Here is a 20,396-nt window from a genome sequence, read left to right as displayed (position 1 = left end):
TTCTAATTAGTCGGGATTGTCAACCTCGACTATTTAGAATAGCAAAAACCGGGTTTAAAGCTTCTAATTGGGGTTTAACAATCTCCTAAACAGTCGGGAGTTGCCAACCCCGACTGTTTAAGAATGAGATTAAGCTGACGTGACAAAAAGTGGGTCGATTTTGATAAATAAAAAAAAATGGGTCGGTTTTAAAAATAAAAACATGGTTTGGGTCGGTTTTGAAAATTTCTTCCCGCGCAAGAATGTCCCACGTTTTCTAGGATTAAATCGGGATCCTCTCTGATTAGTTGGTAACTAGATACAATGTCATCGTACTGTCACAATAGCTAATTTTCACTAGAGTGGTTTCAAGTTAAAAATTAAAATAAGGGTGGGGATTAGGGTAATTGGAACCTCTCCGATTACAATTTTGACTAGAGAGAATGCCGATCCTTTCTTCTAAGGGGTTATTTGTTTGGCAGAAAAAAATGCCAAGAAATTAGATTTTCATGCCTGCCAAGATGACAGTGGGAGATTTAAGTCAAATTAGATCTTCTATTCTTTAGTTTGGTTCAACACAACATTTAAAGAATTTTTTTGGAGAAAGCACATGCCGACTTAGAAAAAAGAAATGCCCACTTCCGAGCCATAAACTCAGAATTGGGATGGAAGGGAACTAAAATAATTGATATTTTCGTCAGCTGGACCGCTGGAAAAATAGTGAGAAACAGCAGGAACAAAACAGACAACTTATCTTTGTTATTATTAATGTCTTCCCTTATCTCTCTCATTTCCTCCTCCTTTTCTTCTTCCTCAGCCTATCTCATTCCACCGCCTCTCTCCATAAATTTAAAAAAAATGGATGGAAGGTGATTGAATTTGAGTTTTACTCCTCTGTCGACCCTACAGATTTTGAGCCCTCTTTTACAGTCAATCATCTCTTGCTACTTCACAAAGAAACCCTAGCTTTGTTTGGGTTGTTTAATTTCCTATGTCATCAGTAAAGCATCTTCAGATCTGGGTGATTTAGTTCGGTGGTCTTCTATTTTGGTTATTTGGAGGTCGATTTTGTAATAATTCTAGTTTTTATTGGTTATATATATAAGGAAAAGTAAAAGGTATAAGGAAAAGTAAAAGGACTTTTATGCAAAAATTGTTAGAGGGTTCTATTAGTAAAAGAACTTATATGAATACCCAAAACTTATTCTTTTTCCCTTCAGCATGTTTATCCTTCTTCTTGCGAGTTCGGACATACAAAGGAAAATATTTCTCCCTGAATAATTTAACAAATCTGCTCCAAGGATTATCCTCCCCCTCAAGTGATAAACTGTCATCCTTAGTTTCCCATCAGATCTCTGCATCTCCCTCCAGCATAAAGGTAACATAAATAACTTTTTGCTCATACCCTAAGGCTCTGAAGTACTTCTCCACTTTCTTCAATCATTCATGTGCGGCCGTTGGATCAGAACCTCTCTGAAAAGATGGTGGAGACAACATCTTAAATTTTTCAAAGTCACTTCCAATAGGTTTAGTCTTCTTTTGTATATCTAGTGATTCACTCAGCTTCTCAGTTGCCTCTGACTACTTTTCAATGATCTCCATCTGCCTCTCCATGAATCCACTCTGCATCTCAATAAAACTGGTGAGTCCTTCAACCCCCCCAACCTCTCTCGCAGTCCTAGCAGTACGAGTAGTTATCCCCCCATGAGTTCTGGGTCTTGATCTTCCCCTAGCATTCCCATCAGGAGACTCATTTGTAATATTAGGGGACTCGATGTTTTGCCTACCTACACCAGCATTTTCAAAAACCCTAGTCTGGGGACGCCTACTTGATTGGGTATACTCGAAGGTAGTGTAACACATGCATTAGCATCAAGTTTAGGAGAAGAGCACCTCGCTGCAACACTAGAGTCTCTCTTCTCACAAGCCATCTCAATATAACATTACCAAAAACAACATGTTTAGTACAAAATATTTGTCATATTAATTATCATTAAATTAATTCATAACACATTCTTTATCACAAGCATAAGTAATCAAATAATATTTCCATGAAACGCATACACTAGACATGCCTTAAACTACCCGAACTAAGCATTTCACCTTTAAGAAAACAAAACTAAAGAAATTATGTGATCCATGGCTCTAAACTTATATGCCCCTCTACCTGAAATTTGATCTCATAATGTTCATATTGTCCTCGATCACACTTCAAAAATAAATTATTATATTCCATCATTATTATTATTTCCTTTAACTCTAACTAGGACCTACAGCGTAGGCTCTGATACCAATCTGTCACGACACCAATTTCCGAACCTAAAAGAAATATTGGAGCCGGCCTAAACCTGTGAAAATCCTCCAAAAATATACATTCATCAAAAGACCATCAAAATAATCTCTCATTGAAATAAAACCAACAATAAATATTCTCTATAATTCCAAAAGTCAACATTGATCCAATTAACTTGATATAAACAAATATTCCTCAACTTGAAATAAAATTCGACCTAAATGAAAGAATCTCATTATTACAAAACTCTCAAATTATCAAATAAACATCAAAGGCTTTATTTAACCTTCACCTAGAAGACAATAACAATCTCGAATTTTATTTCTTGCTCTATTCTAAGAATTTGAAAAATCATCAATTCTACCTAATCCCGAGTCTTTGAAAAGAATGAAAACAACATAATGAGTTCACAACTTAATAAGTGGATAAATTAATACATTGAACACTGATTTTACAAAAATTCAAATATTTCGACAAATGATAAGCAAAATATAAGAATGATGGAGAATCATCAATGAACTCTAGTACTTGATGCAAATATTTAAGAAAACTTAAAAATCATGAAATGAAAATAAGCAGGACGCGTCTCAATGCGGTCAACACTTTATACTCCGGTTGACTCGGTAAACCCCATAATTATTAAGCCCGTGGTTCCGGGACGGTGAGACCCAAATTTGGGCTCTTAGCGCTAAAATAAAACCACATAGATGCACATTGAGTCCTGTTTTAATAACTTGCTTATATCCAACATATACTGGTGTATTTACCTGAGATGCATATGCTTTAAGAAAATTAAACAAAGTTCATAAAAACTAAATACGTTATACAAAAATGCCAAAGGCAAACCAATAGTGAAATCAATCAACCACATTTGCATCTCAACCTATTACTGTAAGAAAATACATAATAATTGACAAATAAAATAAGCATAGGCTTATACCGAATAACCACGTGTACCCATCCAATCAACAATTAGTATGCGAGCAACCATACAAAAGGGCATAATCCATCAGAACAAACTTACATATACTCAATATAATTTTATATAAAAAAATACGCAATGAATAATGTACAAATTCACCACTTACCACAAACCCAAATGACGATCGAAATACCACTCACGATGCCTCCTTGGAGCTACTCGAAACCCCTAAAGAATAAATATAAGCAATGATCAATACTATTATATGCCCTCGACTCATTGCACACCAAAATATAACTATAAACTTTATCTTCTTTACTCTTATATCTAACAATTACGCATTAAAATGCCTTCAGCCAAGGAATTTAAATGCATGATTAATAATTATTTTATAAAACCGATTAAAGAGGATATGATCAGGTGCTTCATCATTTATAAAAATTTGCCACATGAAGCAATTACTAAAGATTATATTTGAGTAACAAACATGACCTACCCTCCTTCAATACAGACCCGATTATTTTTATTTTATTTTTTTCTCTCCTTTTTTCTTTCTTGATGTCCGAGTCTTTGCTGGAGATAGAGTTTGGGTAAAAAGATGGAATTTAGGTGAGAGATTAAAGCTGGCTTCGTAATTTAGGGGCTGTTTGGTTACTTTCCTTCACTTTCCATAGATGATTTTCCTTCACTTTCTTGTGTTTCCTTCACTTTCCTGAAAAATGTTCCTTGCGTTTGTTTCGCCCAAAAATATGTAGTGAAAGTACTTTACATCATTTTCTATTGTTTGGTTCAACTTGAAAAAAGAAGAAAATATGTAGTGAAAGTATTTTACATCATTTTCTGGTGTTTGGTTCAAACTAAAAAATTAAGAAAACTTGCTTGTGGTCACCATGGTAAGATTACCACCCAACATAATAGTTGTGCTCAGAAAATGCCATTATTTCATTATCTGCCTTGCCATAAAGTTTATAAAGCAATGTTGGCTGCAATATATTACCCCGCCAATATATTGTTGCTATAAACTTTTGACTGCATATCTTAAAAATAGCACATCATCATAACACAAAATATGCATACCAACCAAAGGCCAACCAAGAGCTGAAACCAAGGCTGAGAGCAAGTTGAAACCATCACATTAATCACAAATATGGATCCTTCGAACCAACACAACAAAGAGCTGAAACCAAGGCCAAGTGGAACACAAATTCAGACTCAGCAAAAGCCAACACAACAATTTAGCTCCATAGACCAAGCAACTGAAACCAAAGGCCAGCTTCTAACTTGGATCATCAACATGGAAACAACAAACCAAACAACCAACATGGAAACAGCAAACCAACACAAGCAAGACATGAAACCAAGGCCGAGAGAACACTGTCAGACTCACCAAAAGCCAACCAAGGCCAACATGGAAACAGCAAACCAACACAACCAACATGGAAACAACAAACCAACACACCTGGACATGAATCATCAACATGAATCAACAAACCAACACAACAAATTCAGACCTGCAACATGAATCATCAACATGGAAACAACAAACCAACACAACCAAGAGATGAAACCAAGGCCGAGAGAACAAATTCAGACTCACCAAAAGCCAACCAAGGCCAACATGGAAACAGCAAACCAACACAACCAAGAGATGAAACCAAGGCCGAGAGAACAAATTCAGACTCACCAAAAGCCAACCAAGGCCAGCATGGAAACAACAAACCAACACAACCAACAAGGAAACAACAAACCAACACAACCAAGAGATGAAACCAAGGCCGAGAGAACAAATTCAGACTCACCAAAAGCCAACCAAGGCCAGCATGGAAACAGCAAACCAACACAACCAACATGGAAACAACAAAGCTAGTTCAACTGGACATGAATCTGAAACATGGAAACAGCAAACCAAGGCCAAGTGGAACACAAATTCAGACTCGCCAATATTAATATCATCTTCATTAGCAACAAACCAAACAACCAACATGGAACCCCACTTGTAAACCTGTCAAACAACCACAGGCCAACACAACCACGGAAGCTGCACAAAAACTGAGCTCAAAAGGGCCAAACAAGCCAAGATGGAAAGCAAACCAAAGCTCATAAGAAAGTATAGAAAATGTGCTCAGAAAAGGCTCTTTTCTTCATTATATGCCTCGCCATGAAGTTTATAATAGCAATGTTGGCTGCATATACTGCCTCGCCAATTGATTACTAGTATAAACTTTAGCTGCATATCGTCAACAATGAAGCCCATCATCATAACACATAAAATGCATACCTCTTATCCGCTAACTCAGCGAGGGGAAATCATTATAGAACCCCACTTGTAAACCTGTCAAACAAGTTTGCATTAGCATACCAAGTTTATAATTTAACTTGTAAAGCCACGACTGAAATGCATGAAAATAGAGGTAGTAGCATTAGTTTTGTACTAATGTAAGTTTAATACATGTACCATAGTTGTGTTTGCAAAATGATGAGCAATCATCCAACCACATGACCAAACAAAAATAATTACGCTCATTTACATACAAAAATAGTTATACTAGCATTGTTACAATTAGCTAGTTTCACAAAAATATCCCAAAAGCATCGTAATCCGAGCAAAGGCCAACATTCTAATCAAGAGGTTGACTCTTCATGAACTCAGTCAACGCCTTCTTTTGCATAATAGTTGGCCTCCCCATAAACAACCTAGCTTGTGATTCATTCTCATGCAATTGTTGATAAAACTTATCAAGAAGTTCTATGTCAAATTCATCATGTGCAAATATAGCTTGTGCCAACTTCTCGGTCCAATGCATACTCACCATGCGCATAGATGAGGTGAATTGTTTTACCTCATTTACTATCTCACGCATAAGCACCGTGTCCTCACTAAACCTAGGCTCCTTTCCTTTATGTTGAAATACCTACTCACAGTCTCGCCAGATCTAATGAAATGTGACCTAATACTTCGATTTTTAGTTTTATGCCCCAAAATATTCAAAGTCATAGCAAGTTGCTCCTCCATTGTAACATGTCTTGAGTCTCGTAATAAATCATTGATCCTCAATATCTCTGCAAGCTTCATAAAAGCACCACTTCGCATTCTAACATAGTTGACACAACTATCACTAAATCCATTATATATGCGATCCAGGTGTTGTTTTCTATTTTGATATTGTATTATTTTCTCTTCACTAGGACCTGCACGTATAGATCTACGTCTACTTTGCATTCTCCTCATGAATACCATAACCATAACCAAGACAGATAGTACAGCACCCGAACACATATTAACTACGGTTTCTTCATCGAGATCACCATCCATCTAAAATACAAACGTCATATTAAAGCAGATAGTAACAGTAAATGAAGATGGTTGTCTAATTATATTGCTAAGGTCCTACTTGCAAAATAAAAACATGTGTTGATTGAGGCATTAAAAGAGACGAGCTTTCATGATTTTGTCACACGTAATCATAAGTATCCTAACCAGACTACACTACTCAATTTCCCATGATATATCCATTTAACCATATATATCATAATATGATATACCATTTCATATTTGACAAGTTCAAGATGTGCATAACATGATTTGAATATCAAGATACCAAATAACAAGATACCAAACAAAGAAATCAAACAAATGATCAGGTCTATCTATCCATCACATAATTCACAAATCAACATGGGAAAAGAAATCAAACAAATGATCAGGTCTTCTTTTCCCCTTTTCTTTACATGACAGAGATATGGTAATGATCTTATTGATCTTAAACCTGATATGATCTCCGAACCCGAGCAAAGATCCTGAACTAAAACCCTAGCTCAAAAATATACTTGGGTTTAGGGTTTTTTACCTGAGTAGCGCCCAATTTTCTCAAGAACAGCGAGCGTCAGGCCAAATCCCCAAATCAACCAGGCGATCGAGAGCTGAATCGTCAGGCCAAATCGTCAGGCCAAAACCTCAAGAACAGCGATCGAGAGCTGAAGGAGCAAACAGCCGTGCGAAGAGCAGGTGGCGGGAGAAGATGGAGGGAAGGAACGGCGCGGTGATCAGAAACCTAGGGTGAAAGGGGAGGGGAGGGGGGGAAACGAGATTTGATCACTTTCCACCAAAATCGGGAACTGCCAAGAAACAAGAAAAAACCAGTATGCAACCAAGGCCAACACAACCAAATGACAAAGAAAAAACAAACACCAAATCCAGGCTGCACGTATAGAAAGGACCAACCTCAGGCCAACACAATGTTGGCCATTTGTGCTCAGAAAAGGCTTTTTTCTTCATTATATGCCTCGCCATGAAGTTTATAATAGCAATGTTGGCTGCATATACTGCCTCGCCAATTGATTACTAGTATAAACTCTAGCTGCATATCTTCAACAATGAAGCCCATCATCATAACACATAAAATGCATACCTCTTTAGACTTGGATTTATCGAGGGAAAATCATTATAGAACCCCACTTGTAAACCTGTCAAACAAGTTTGCATTAGCATACCAAGTTTATAATTTAACAATAAAGGCACGAATGAGATGCATGAAAATGACGAAAAAACAGAAATAACTACGCTCATTGACCATAGTGTAATACATGAAAGTTTAATACATGTACCATAGTTGTGTTTGCAAAATGATGAGCACTCATCTAGCAACATGAACATCCAAAAATAATTACACTCATTTACATACAAAAATAATTATACTAGCATTGTTACAATTAGCTAGTTTCACAAAAATATCCCAAAAGCATCGTAATCCGAGCAAAGGCCAACATTCTAATCAAGAGTCTCGCCAGATCTAATGAAATATGACCTAATACTTCGATTTTTAGTTTTATGCCCCAAAATATTCAAAGTCATAGAAAGTTGCTCCTCCACTGTAAGATGTCTTGAGTCTCGTAATAAATCGTTGCTCCTCAATATCTCTGCAAGCTTCATAAAAGCACCACTTCGCATTCTAACATAGTTGACACAACTATCACTAAATCCATTATATATGCGATCCAGGTGTTGTTTTCTATTTTGATATTGTATTATTTTCTCTTCACTAGGACCTGCACGTATAGATCTACGTCTACTTTGCATTCTCCTCATGAATACCATAACCATAACCAAGACAGATAGTACAGCACCCGAACACATATTAACTACGGTTTCTTCATCGAGATCACCATCCATCTAAAATACAAACGTCATATTAAAGCAGATAGTAACAGTAAATGAAGATGGTTGTCTAATTATATTGCTAAGGTCCTACTTGCAAAATAAAAACATGTGTTGATTGAGGCATTAAAAGAGACGAGCTTTCATGATTTTGTCACACGTAATCATAAGTATCCTAACCAGACTACACTACTCAATTTCCCATGATATATCCATTTAACCATATATATCATAATATGATATACCATTTCATATTTGACAAGTTCAAGATGTGCATAACATGATTTGAATATCAAGATACCAAATAACAAGATACCAAACAAAGAAATCAAACAAATGATCAGGTCTATCTATCCATCACATAATTCACAAATCAACATGGTAGATGTTCCTTTGCAAAACTTAATTTCCCACACCCTTCAAAGTATGTCAGGTATCATTTTTTCCTTTTCTTAACGAAATCAATAAGTAAGTGTGAGTCACTGTTCTTCTTTTCCCCTTTATTTTACATGACAGAGATATGGTAATGATCTTATTGATCTTAAACCTGATATGATCTCCGAACCCGAGCAAAGATCCTGAACTAAAACCCTAGCTCAAAATATATACTTGGGTTTAGGGTTTTTTACCTGAGTAGCGCCCAATTTTCTCAAGAACAGCGATCGTCAGGCCAAATCCCCAAATCAACCAGGCGATCGAGAGCTGAATCGTCAGGCCAAATCGTCAGGCCAAAACCTCAAGAACAGCGATCGAGAGCTGAATCGTCAGGCCAAATCGTCAGGCCAAAACCTCAAGAACAGCGATCGAGAGCTGAAGGAGCAAACAGCCGTGCGAAGAGCAGGTGGCGGGAGAAGATGGAGGGAAGGAACGGCGCGGTGATCAGAAACCTAGGGTGAAAGGGGAGGGGAGGGGGGGGAACGAGATTTGATCACTTTCCACCAAAATCGGGGTTTTTGGAACGGAAATGATCTTTCAGCAAATCGCCACTTTCAGCCCCATTTTCATTCGCCGCTCAAAACGAACCAAACAACCGTAAATGAAGAAAACTGACAGTTTTTTCGTCGTCAGTTTTCAAAACAGCCCCTTTACGACACTTTCAGCTCAAATTTGAGCGAAACAAACAGCCCCTTATTGGAATGAGGGTGCAGGTAGCGGATCGGGAAAGTGTGTTTGAGTGGTGGAGGATTATGAAGCGCTGGGTTCTTTTTCCTTTTACTAATAGAACCCTCGAACAATTTTTGCATAAAAGTTCTTTTACTTTTCCTTATATATATATATAATCAATAAAACCTAGAACTATTACAGATTTGTTGCTTTGCCTTCTTGATTGCTTAATCTCTCCAAGATCCAACTAATTTGGGGCTAATCCTTTTGGAAAACATAACCGAGCTGCTTTCAAAAACTGCTATAAGTAATTTTCTTAACATGCAAGCAATTATTTGTGTATAGAATTTTTTTTTCCCTTTTCATTTGTGTATAGAATTTTTTCCTCTTTAAATTTGTGTATAGAATTATGTGTTTAGAATTTTTTCCCCCTTTTATTTGTGTACTTGATCCTTCCCTCTGATTTCATTCAAGATCTTACCATCATGTGTTTGGATTCAGTCTATTCAATATTTTTGCATAGAGATATGGTTGCAGTTATTTGATTCATTTTTAAAATTTTCCAATGAAAAGTTCTACAATTATTTGGAAGTGTTTGATTCCAATTGAAGTAATAATTTGAACTTCATTTGTTGCATAAATTAAAATGGTTACATTTTCTTCTCCTTCTTCTTCTTCTTCTTCTTTTTTTTTTTTTTTTTTTTGGGGGGGGGGGGGGGTGCATTTAACTTAAAATTATATTACTAATCAATTATTCAATAGTTGCAATTATAATTCCAGTTATTATCTGCATTCGTAATAAACATTATTTGAATACTTTAAAGGATATGCATGATACTACATCACTCATGCATCAATATTGCAAGCCAACAGGATTATTATAACATGGTTCATGTACCCACTTGATTCAAATTTATGACTTTATGTCTAATTCATGGTTTTATGTCTATTTTTATCTCAACTAGTGTAGATCATGATTGTCTATATCTGTTTGAATTAGCACAAGGATTGTCTAATTCATGGTTTTATGTCTGTTTGAATTGTCTATATCTATTTTAATTGGTTCAAAACCTGTTTTGATATATGGAGTTGAGTTTTTGAAATTTGAATGGTTGTAGCAAAATATTCTTCAAAAAGATGAAGAACTAAAACAAGCCCATATGAGCTTTGATGGAAATTTTTTATAGCAGTTCTAAAGAGCTGTTAGAGTTTGGCCGATGGAATGGGTATGAATTTTGAATATAGATATGTTCACCTCTTTTCTTAACACTTCTTTATTTTGTCTGTTTTGATGGTAACCTCACAATGGTGAGCCCATCTATTTTTTCTCATTTTGCACTTCTTCTACCCAAACTAAAGAAAATGGGAAGTGGATGCTTCCTATTCTTAGTTTCCTTGTTTTAGTTGAAACAAACAATGGATATATGAGAAAATCTATTTTCAACCCTATTTTGTGGTGAACCAAATAAGTTATTCAATATTTCAAGAAACCTTTAAAAACACATGAAAAGTCATATCTATGCATGGAAATAAGTTTCATATAGGGAAACCAACCAAACAGCCCCTGTAAGTCAAAATAAATGAAGTTCGTTTTCTAAATCAGAGCCAAGTTGTTACAACGAAAAATTAATCTAAATATTCCACATGGATCAATTTGAGTAAGCATCAAGTCTCTGATGACTTCAGTGAATGCTTATTAGTAGCGTCTTCCTTTTCATGTTCTCCGCCAATTGGCAGTTTTTTCTTCTTCTTATGGATATGTTATTCATTGTATGTTATCTTAGAATTTCATTGTTACAGAATAAAATTTCTTTTTTGTTCTTTTCAATATTTTTCCTTTTTTTTTTCATTTCCTTGTTCATCGTGTAATCCAAGTCCCTAAGCTTTGAGAAATATGTTATCTAAATTTACCATTCTTCAAAATTACATGAGCCTACAACAGATAGATGTCAATCCCAGGTTCAGAAAAAAGTACACGTTCAGGCAATCTCCATAGTTTCATACACAGTGAACAAAAAATGGTTTACAGCACAACAATCTCTAATCAACATCAGAAGGAATGTGCAACACGTTACTCTTTAGGCTTCACAAAAATTAAAGACAACCAAATAAATACCAGTTCCCTAGAGCAAGAAACCACAGCTGACAAACTGAGGCAAGAACATTTTACAGCAAATTCACAGCTAACCATCTCCAGAGTATACAATATGTACCTGATATGGGAGCTTTTATATATAATTCATCTGCATGCCCAGCTTTTACATGGATGACTAATATCGCATACAAGAGGAAACAAAATATGAAAGCTATTGCAATAAAACACATTCAGATCGCATAAAACCGATCAACCTCAGAATCGTCAAGTTCCGAATTATGCTGCCACGAGCTCGACCCACTCCTCCTTGATAACTTGTCCTTCTTCCTTATCTTACGACTGCGTTTTGACTTCACCACATAATAAGTCATGGTACCCAAGACTCCCGCCATTATCACTCCCCCTATCAAAGTGACCAAAATAGCAGCCCATCGAAAGTGCTTACCGACAACAATATAAGAGGAAGCAATGAAAGCAACAGTTGTGCACACAGAAGCCAACCACATCAACTTGTTGATCACCTCCACCACTCTTCTCTCTGACTTCGTCTCTCCTCTCACGAGCGTTATCTGAACCACGACCACAGCCAACGATGTGAATAAAGCAATCGCATTGAAGATGAAAAATATTTTGAAAGAAGCAGCATCCAGTGCTACTGCTGTTCCGTCGTTGTTATTTCCTCCTGGCACCGTGAAGATAGCAGCAAATGCTACAGTGGCAAAGAGCACGGCAACCACAGTTACAGAGTTAGTGGCATTGTTGATGCCCTCTCTGTGGAGTTTTCTGAGCTCTTTGGCAATACCATGGACATTTTTGTTGGTTTTTCTAGTTTGTTCCAGTTGAGTGTGTACATCTTTTTTGATGTCTATAACTGTTTTTCGCAGCTCATCTCGAGGCTGGTTTAGTTCATTAGCCCTGACAGCACCACAGCGAGACAGGCATTCTTTGATTTCTGCTGATTCTTCAGAGAGTGGTAGGCCTTCAGCAATGTCAAAGGCAGTTTTATGGTCTCTAGTCAATGCATTCACATGGATATCGCGAAGAGATAATAGAACATTTACTATCTGCAACAAGAAATGAGATGGAAAACAACATGAGCACAACAAAATACAGATCCTGCCGTTAGAAACTAATGTAGGCTGACCGTGAGGCGTAGCTCACTTGGTGGCAGACAGAAAAGAAGCTATGTTATGACAAAAATGGAAAGGCATAACATTACAGTAAAATTATTATCCTGATAGAAGATAATAAAATCTAATATTTTGCACCAAATGGGAGCCGTCAAGACCGAAGAAAACTCCATTAATATAAACAACAAAATTTTATGACCTGTTGTAAACCTGACAACCCGAAATGAGTAAAACATGAGGAAGAGAGGGGCGTCATAGAGCAAGTTGATGAGTAGGTGAAGCGACAAAATTTACAGTCATGCACTTTAAGCTCATGTAACTAAGAAGAGTGAAAATCTTTTTCATAATATAAGATTTGTTGACATATTAATAATATGTAGGGACTTATTTGTAAGTTGTGTAGGGGCCTATATAAGCCTAAGAGATCTCATATTAAGAGTTAGGGTTTCTATTCACAATTTGGTATCAGAGCCACCAAAACCCTAACCCCCAACCCCCCCCCCCCGCTGCAGACCCATCTTCTGGTTCCCCCTCACGCTCAGCACCCCTCCAACCCCCTGTTCACACAACCAGCCCCCCAACCCACCTGCAGCACCCCCCAACCTCCTACAGATCCTGCAGACCGCCCCTGCCTGCAGACCCCCCTTCCCGGATCTCCATCTCACCCCCTGTTCACCCACGCCCCCAAAACCTCATTGCCAGACCCCCCCCCCTCTCCGACCTCCTGTTCAGCAGCCGCGACCAGCCCCCTCCCCCACCCCTCCGATCAGACCAGCCCCCTCGTCTCACCCGCATCAAGCCGTCCCCCCCCCCTCTTTTTTACCCGCCCCCTGCTCGGCTATGCGGACCTCAAGTTGGCATGGGTTCCCTCGACTCAGTCCTCGAACTGATGACAGGAAGAGTATATACCTCACATCGATGAGATATATCACTGTTTTTTTTATTCTAGTTTCCTCTGAGAAACGAGAATTCGTTTGAGATCTTACTCTTGTTGTGCAGCAGAAGTGCTGCCGAAATTTTCCCTGCGCACAACAAGGGTTTGAAGGAAAAGATGAACAGGTGTTGGATCTGAAGCTTGATCGATGGAGGAGATCATCAAGAAGTTGAACCCTGCGGAGGTGTCAACTTTGATGAAGTTGATGAAGTTGTCGGCTGATGAGAGCGCGACAAGACCATCAAAGAAGTTAGAGCTTCCGACCATCGATCTGAAGCTTGATGGACCGAGTACTAACCTGAGTTGGTCACGACGGGTGAGATACACCCTTGCGGGGAGGAACCTGGAGGGTTACTTGACAGGAGAGAAGACAAAATCGGATGAGGACTTGGGAGGTCGAGATGAGTGGAAGTCCACTCATATGTTGGTGTACATCTGACTCCTCAACTCGTTGGTCCCGTCGATCACCGCCACAGTGGATGGCATTGAGAAGGTGAAGGACGTCTGGGAGAAGTTGAGGAGGACCTATGATGGAGTGGGGAATAACCTGAGGGTGTTCCAGATTAAGGGAGAGATCGACGCCACAGTCCAGGGAGAGAGGACTGTACAGGAATATGCCACAGAGCTGAAGCGTCTGTGGCTAGATTATGATCACTTCTCCCCCCGGGCGAGCTGCAAGGATCCGGGATGTAAAGAGCGGGAGGCCTTTCTACATGAGAGGACTATGGTGTTTCTCAAGGGATTGACATCAGAGTTCGCTCAGCGAATTGCATTACTGCTAGCTCAGCCGAAAATTCCCACGCTTGAGGAGGTTGTCTCGGCTATGATCCAGAAGGAGACTCGCATTAGGCTGTAGACGGGGACCGGTGGACTCCCTGTGGTGAAGTCAGCACTGGCAGCCTCTAGCAACATTGGATCCAGGGGAGAGACTCGGCAGTGCTACAACTGCGATGAAGTGGGTCATCTAAGGCATGCTTGCACCAAGCCACCTAAGGAAGGAGATTCGGGTGGACGTGGACAATTCGGAGGGCGTGGTCGTGGCCGTGGGGATCGACGAGGTGGAAGAGGAGCAGGCAACCAGACGAATCTGATGGTAGCAGGAGGAGAAGAAGCTGAGATGGTCTTTACTGAGGAGTGACGATACTCAGGAGGAAGCAAAAAGTAGCAGGGGATGGAGACAAGAGGAGTGGGACAGAGGAGGCATCCACATCATTCTTCGCCAGAGGCAACACTGCTACCTATGCTCATCCGATCAAAGATACTGATGACATACATGCTCTTGCTTCTATGACTCTTGACAGATCATCAGAATGGATAGTCGACTCCGGTGCGTCTCGACATGTGACAGGTAATGCTAGTGAGTTCTCATCATATACTCACCTAGCATCGCCTGATAATATTCAAACAGCTGATGGTACATTTCAGCCAGTGGTTGGTAAGAGTACAGTCGATTGTACAAATTCTGTAACTTTATCCAATGTTTTGCATGCTCCTTCCTTTCCAGTCAATCTTTTGTCCATTAGTGCTATCATCCTCTAACTAAAATGCATTGTTTCTTTTGATATTCCCAATGTGATCTTTCAGGAGAAGGGGACAGGACGAAGACTTGGGACTGACACATGACGTAGTGGACTGTGGTATCTGGATCGTGAAGGACTGAATTCAGCATTGGTGTCAATGATAAAGAGAGCAGAAATAGGATCTGAGATGAGTGCTGAGAGTGTTTTGATGCTTCATCACCAGCGTTTGGGACACTCATCCTTTAGTGTTTTAAGTAGGTTGTATCCATCTCTATTTGAGAAAACAAATAAGCAGAACCTTGTGTGTGATGCATGCGAGTTTGGAAAACTTACTAGAAGTTCTTATGTAAGTTCTTGTCATAGGAGTTCTCGTGCATTCGACCTGATACATTCAGATGTTTGGAGGCCTTGTTCCACAAGTTCTATGAATGGATACAAGTATTTTGTTACCTTTATTGATTGTTTCTCCCGCGTTACTTGGTTGTACCTGATGAAAAATAAGAATGAAGTGTTTGGTTGCTTTCAAAACTTTCATAGGTATGCTCAAACTCAATACGGTCCTGTGATGAAGGTATTAAGATCTGATAATGGGACGGAGTATACTAACAAAGCGTTTGGGGAATACTTGTCAGCTCAGGGAATACAACACCAGACTACGTGTCCATACACACCAGCTCAAAATGGAGTAGCAGAAAGAAAGAATAAACATCTTTTAGAGATTGCTAGAAGTATGATGATCTCCATGAATGTCCCAGAAATATTATGGGGGCAAGCAGTGTTGACCGCAGCAGCACTAATCAACAGAATGCCCTCGAGAGTGCTGGATTAGAAGTCTCCGTGTGAGTCGTTGAAGGAAGATAATGGTGGGCTTCTTCCACTCAAGGTGTTTGGCTGTGTGTGCTTTATGAAGGACAACAGGCCATCCGTCGGGAAGCTTTCTCCTAGAGCGGTGAAATGCATCTTTATGGAATATTCTGCTACTCAGAAGGGATATGTTTGCTGGAGCCCGGTGAAGAAAAGATTGTTTGTGAGTATGGATGTACACTTTCGAGAACTCGAGTCATATTACACCCGAAATGTAACTTCATCCGTTGGTAACTCGCCTAATACTGAAAGTATGAGGCGAGAGGAGGAGAATGGTGAGAGATTGGTGAATGTGGAGAAATCAATGTCTGAGAATGGTGAGAGTTAAGAGAAATCAATTTCTATAACGATTCCTTGGGAAGAAGAATTGGTTAAGGAGGAGCAGGAGAATGAAGAAGAAGAGAAGAATGAGACAAGAGGTGTTAGGCCCACGGCTCAGGGAGAGCTACTTACGTATAGTAGGAAGGAGAAACAAATTGTGGGAACAGTACCTACAGTGCCACTGGTGCCAAGTCCCTTGCCAACGTCTGCCCCGACTTCTGAGACACCTACACCACCACCAGATTCCTCTCAAGGTGATATCATTCCTCTTCCTACTCCTCCCACACTAATATCTGTACGGAGGACTACTCGCAGTAATGCGGGAAATCCTCCCGATAGATATGGTTAGGATCTTACCCAGTTTGTATCATACTCTAACATCCACCATGCACATGAAGTATTCATTGCATCACTGGACTCTGTTACTATACCTAACAATTGACAGTTTACAAAAAAGGACCAAAAATGGAAAGCTACTATGCACAAAGAGCTAGGGGCCCTTGAGAAGAACCGCACTTGAGAGTTAATAAAACTATCAAAAGGGAAGAGAGCAGTTGGATGCAAGTGGGTCTTCACTATGAAGCAGAATCCAGACGGACAGGTTGAGCGCTACAAAGCTCGTCTGGTGGCAAAAGGATATAGTCAGACATATGACATCGACTATGATGAGACTTTTGCACCAGTGGCGAAGATGAGCACTGTTCAGACCTTGATCTCTCTGACAGTAAATGGTGGATGGAAGCTATACCAATTAGATGTGAAGAATGTATTTCTTTATGGAGATCTGATGGAAGAGGTATACATGGGAATTCCGCCATGATTCGACACAGATCAGACAGTGGGTAAGGTCTGCAGATTGAAGAAGTCTCTATATGACCTGAAGCAATCTCCCCGTGCTTGGTTCGATAGATTTAGACGGGCTATGATAGGTATGGGATACCAGCAGATTAACGTCGATCATACCGTGTTCTTTCGACGGAGTGAAGGTCACATCACCATGCTTACAGTATATGTGGATGATATGATTATTACAGGAGATGATGAGAAAGAGATTGTCCAACTCAAAGTGAGACTGAGTAAGAAATTCGAGGTGAAAGATCTTGGCTTGCTTCGATACTTTCTTGGAATAGAGATAGCTCGTAGAGTGGAGGGGATCGTCCTATCCTAAAGAAAGTATGCACTAGATCTTCTCAAAGAGACAGGGATGTTAGGGTACAAACCTGTAACTACACCGATCGACCAGAAGTTCAAGCTGGGTGCTGAAGCTGAAGAACCAGTTGATCGTGACAGATACCAAAGGCTGGTGACAGGTTGATCTATCTGAGTCAGACACGTCTCGATATCTCTTTTGCAGTGAGCGTGATGAGCCGCTACATGCATGATCCGAGGAAGGGTCATATGAACGTTGTGTACCAGATTCTGAGATATTTAAAGAGTGCTCTCGGAAAAGGACTGATTTTCAGAAAGAATGGACATGTGAGTATTGAGGGTTACTGCGACTCTGATTGGGCTAGCTGTGCTGATGACAGGAGATCCACCTCAGGATACTGCATTTTTATAGGAGGTAACTTAGTCTCGTGGAAGAGCAAAAAGCAATCAGTGGTGACGAGATCAACAGCTGAGGCAAAGTATAGAGCTATGATCTTAGGAGTTGCTGAGTTGCTATGGTTGAAGAGTATGCTGGTGGAGCTGAAGCTGGATCAAGGAGCTAAGATGAAGTTGTGGTGTGATAACAAGTCAGCTATCAGTATCGCCAACAACCCAATGCAGCATGATAGAACCAATGAAGTTGTGGTGTGATAACAAGTCAGCTATCAGTATCGCCAACAACCCAATGCAGCATGATAGAACCAAACACATCGAGATCGATAGGTTTTTTATCAAAGAGAAGTTGGACAGTGGACTACTGGAACTAAGTCATGTTTCAACTAATGACCAGGCGACAGATTGTCTGACTAAAGGACTTAGCTCATTAGATATGATTAGAGGATGTGACAAGATGGGCTTAGTGGATATCTTTCGCCCACCTTGAGGAGAAGTGTTGACATATTAATAATATGTAGGGACTTATTTGTAAGTTGTGTAGGGGCCTATATAAACCCAAGAGATCTCATATTAAGAGTTAGGGTTTCTATTCACAATTAGATTTATTTCAAGAGCTTTATGTTTTGCAATCTAGTGTTGTGTGCTCATATAACTTCAAATATACTCTTGTGATCTATATTGCACGGGTACAGGTAAGGGTACATGTACAGGACACAGCCGAAGCTCATGAGATATAATCATAGTTCTAAACTATATGCGTAAAGAACCCTTTGAACTTGTAGTTCTTAAGGCTGAAACAAACTTACTCGAGCCTTATCCAACAAGTTACAAAAACATATGTGAAGTGTAGAATATATATCCAGGAAGTGTATGACGAGTGTTTTAAATTAAACATGCATTATATAACTGAGTACAAGTCCAAATAAATATATAAATATATTTAAGGAGTGTCCCAGATGTGGCGGGTACAGATACAGGTACAGGTACGACATGTGACGGGGACGGGTACGGCTCCATGTTAGAAGTACCGAAGTAACATAGGTTGTGATAATAATGTAAACCTTATTAAAGAAAAGTGAGTTCAGTCTATGTCACAACTTGTAGGATAAAGGTTCAAAATCAAACGTATGGGGCAAAACAACACCTACTAACATAATTGCAGATAGAAATTAAAACTGAATAAATACCTCAGATCGTTTTTTCCTTGTAGCAACATGTAGAGCAGTGTTACCAGCTCGGTCTGGTAACATTACTATAGCTGGATCAGCTTCCACAAGGGCTTTCACAACTTCACTGTTTGTTCCCTTTACTGCCATTTGCAAAGCAGTTTGTCCTTTTTTGTCAGTCCTTCGAGCAAGTTGTGGATCCTTATCAAGCAAAGCCTTTACAATTTCCACATGCCCCTGCCGAGCAGCAAAATGCAGGGCATTTTTCCCATTGGATTTAGAGAGTTCGATCAAGCTAGTGTCCTGATCTAATAAGAGTTTCACTACTTCAATATAACCCTTCGTCGCCGCTGATATGAGTGGAGTTACATTTGAGGGTCCAAGCGATTTGCCTAGAATTGTTGGGTCATGATCCAAGAGTACCTGCACAATTTCTGTAAACTAACAGTTAGTGGTATATGTAACAGATACAAGCTAATCATAGAGAACTGAAAAGGAAATGATCAGTCAACCTCAAGAATGATTACAAATAGTTATTGCCGAAAAGGAAATAGCTCTGTGTTGAAGCCTTATATGCAAGATAGCAGTGAATAATAATAATAAAGGAACCGTATAAAAAATATTGAATTCTTAAAAATAGATAATAAATGATGATGAATGGACTATAGCATGAGCACAACTACATTCCCTAACAGGAGAAATAGATGATAAAAGATATTAAATTCTTAATCTATGTTTAATGATGTTACTTGATGACAAGTTTTAATTCCAACTCGAGTTTTATCATGCAAAATATAGCTTCCAATAGCAATGAAACCGATATGGTTATCCACGCATATATCTGTCTACAGGTATGGAATCTCACTATCAATTTTGAGCTCAATGTTCTTCAATTTTTTATTAATGGATTTGAGATCAACTTTGTCGATCCAGCAATCTAATTAAAAGATTTGCAGTTATGCTGAACATATTAAATGTCTTTTGCATTAAGGACCTATAGTTTCAATTTATCTCTTTTCTTTATAGCCATTTAAGAGAGAGAGTGTGTGTGTGCGCGCGCGCGCGCATGTGTATTACTGAATCCGTATCATATTCGACTTTGGAGGATAAGTACATGAGCTTTTCTTAGTGAAACTTCTCCATATGTATCTTTATCTATGATTACGAAGGAGATATGGATACGGTAAACATCATATTCACCTCGGTGCCCATTCCTAGCAGCCGAATGCAGCGCATCATAACCCGACCTGTTCTTCCTACAAACACTCTCCCTATCCGAATACTTCAACAACTCCTCCACCACATCAAGAAACCCTCTCTCCGCTGCGATCATCAGCGGCGTCTCCTCCACTTCATTCACCTCATTAA

At 39.2% G+C, this 20,396-nt stretch overlaps 1 protein-coding gene across 1 annotated transcript in view; it reads right to left on the bottom strand.

Moving 5' to 3' along the window:
* The window catches only part of LOC109848600 (ankyrin repeat-containing protein ITN1-like), a 9,287-nt gene continuing 554 nt past the window's right edge, over nucleotides 11,664–20,396 (bottom strand). The window contains 3 exon segments of the mRNA XM_020418191.1: nucleotides 11,664–12,612; nucleotides 19,050–19,462; nucleotides 20,229–20,396. The exon segment at nucleotides 20,229–20,396 is cut by the window's right edge and continues 13 nt beyond it. Of these exon segments, the coding sequence (XP_020273780.1) occupies nucleotides 11,779–12,612; nucleotides 19,050–19,462; nucleotides 20,229–20,396 (1,415 nt within the window). The 3' untranslated portion in view covers nucleotides 11,664–11,778.

This window comes from Asparagus officinalis, chromosome 7 (genome assembly GCF_001876935.1).
Source record: "Asparagus officinalis chromosome 7, Aspof.V1, whole genome shotgun sequence".
Classification (NCBI taxonomy): Eukaryota; Viridiplantae; Streptophyta; class Magnoliopsida; order Asparagales; family Asparagaceae; genus Asparagus; species Asparagus officinalis.
Note: the sequence above shows the minus strand (reverse complement) of the source record. Positions and strands in the feature narration are given on the sequence as shown.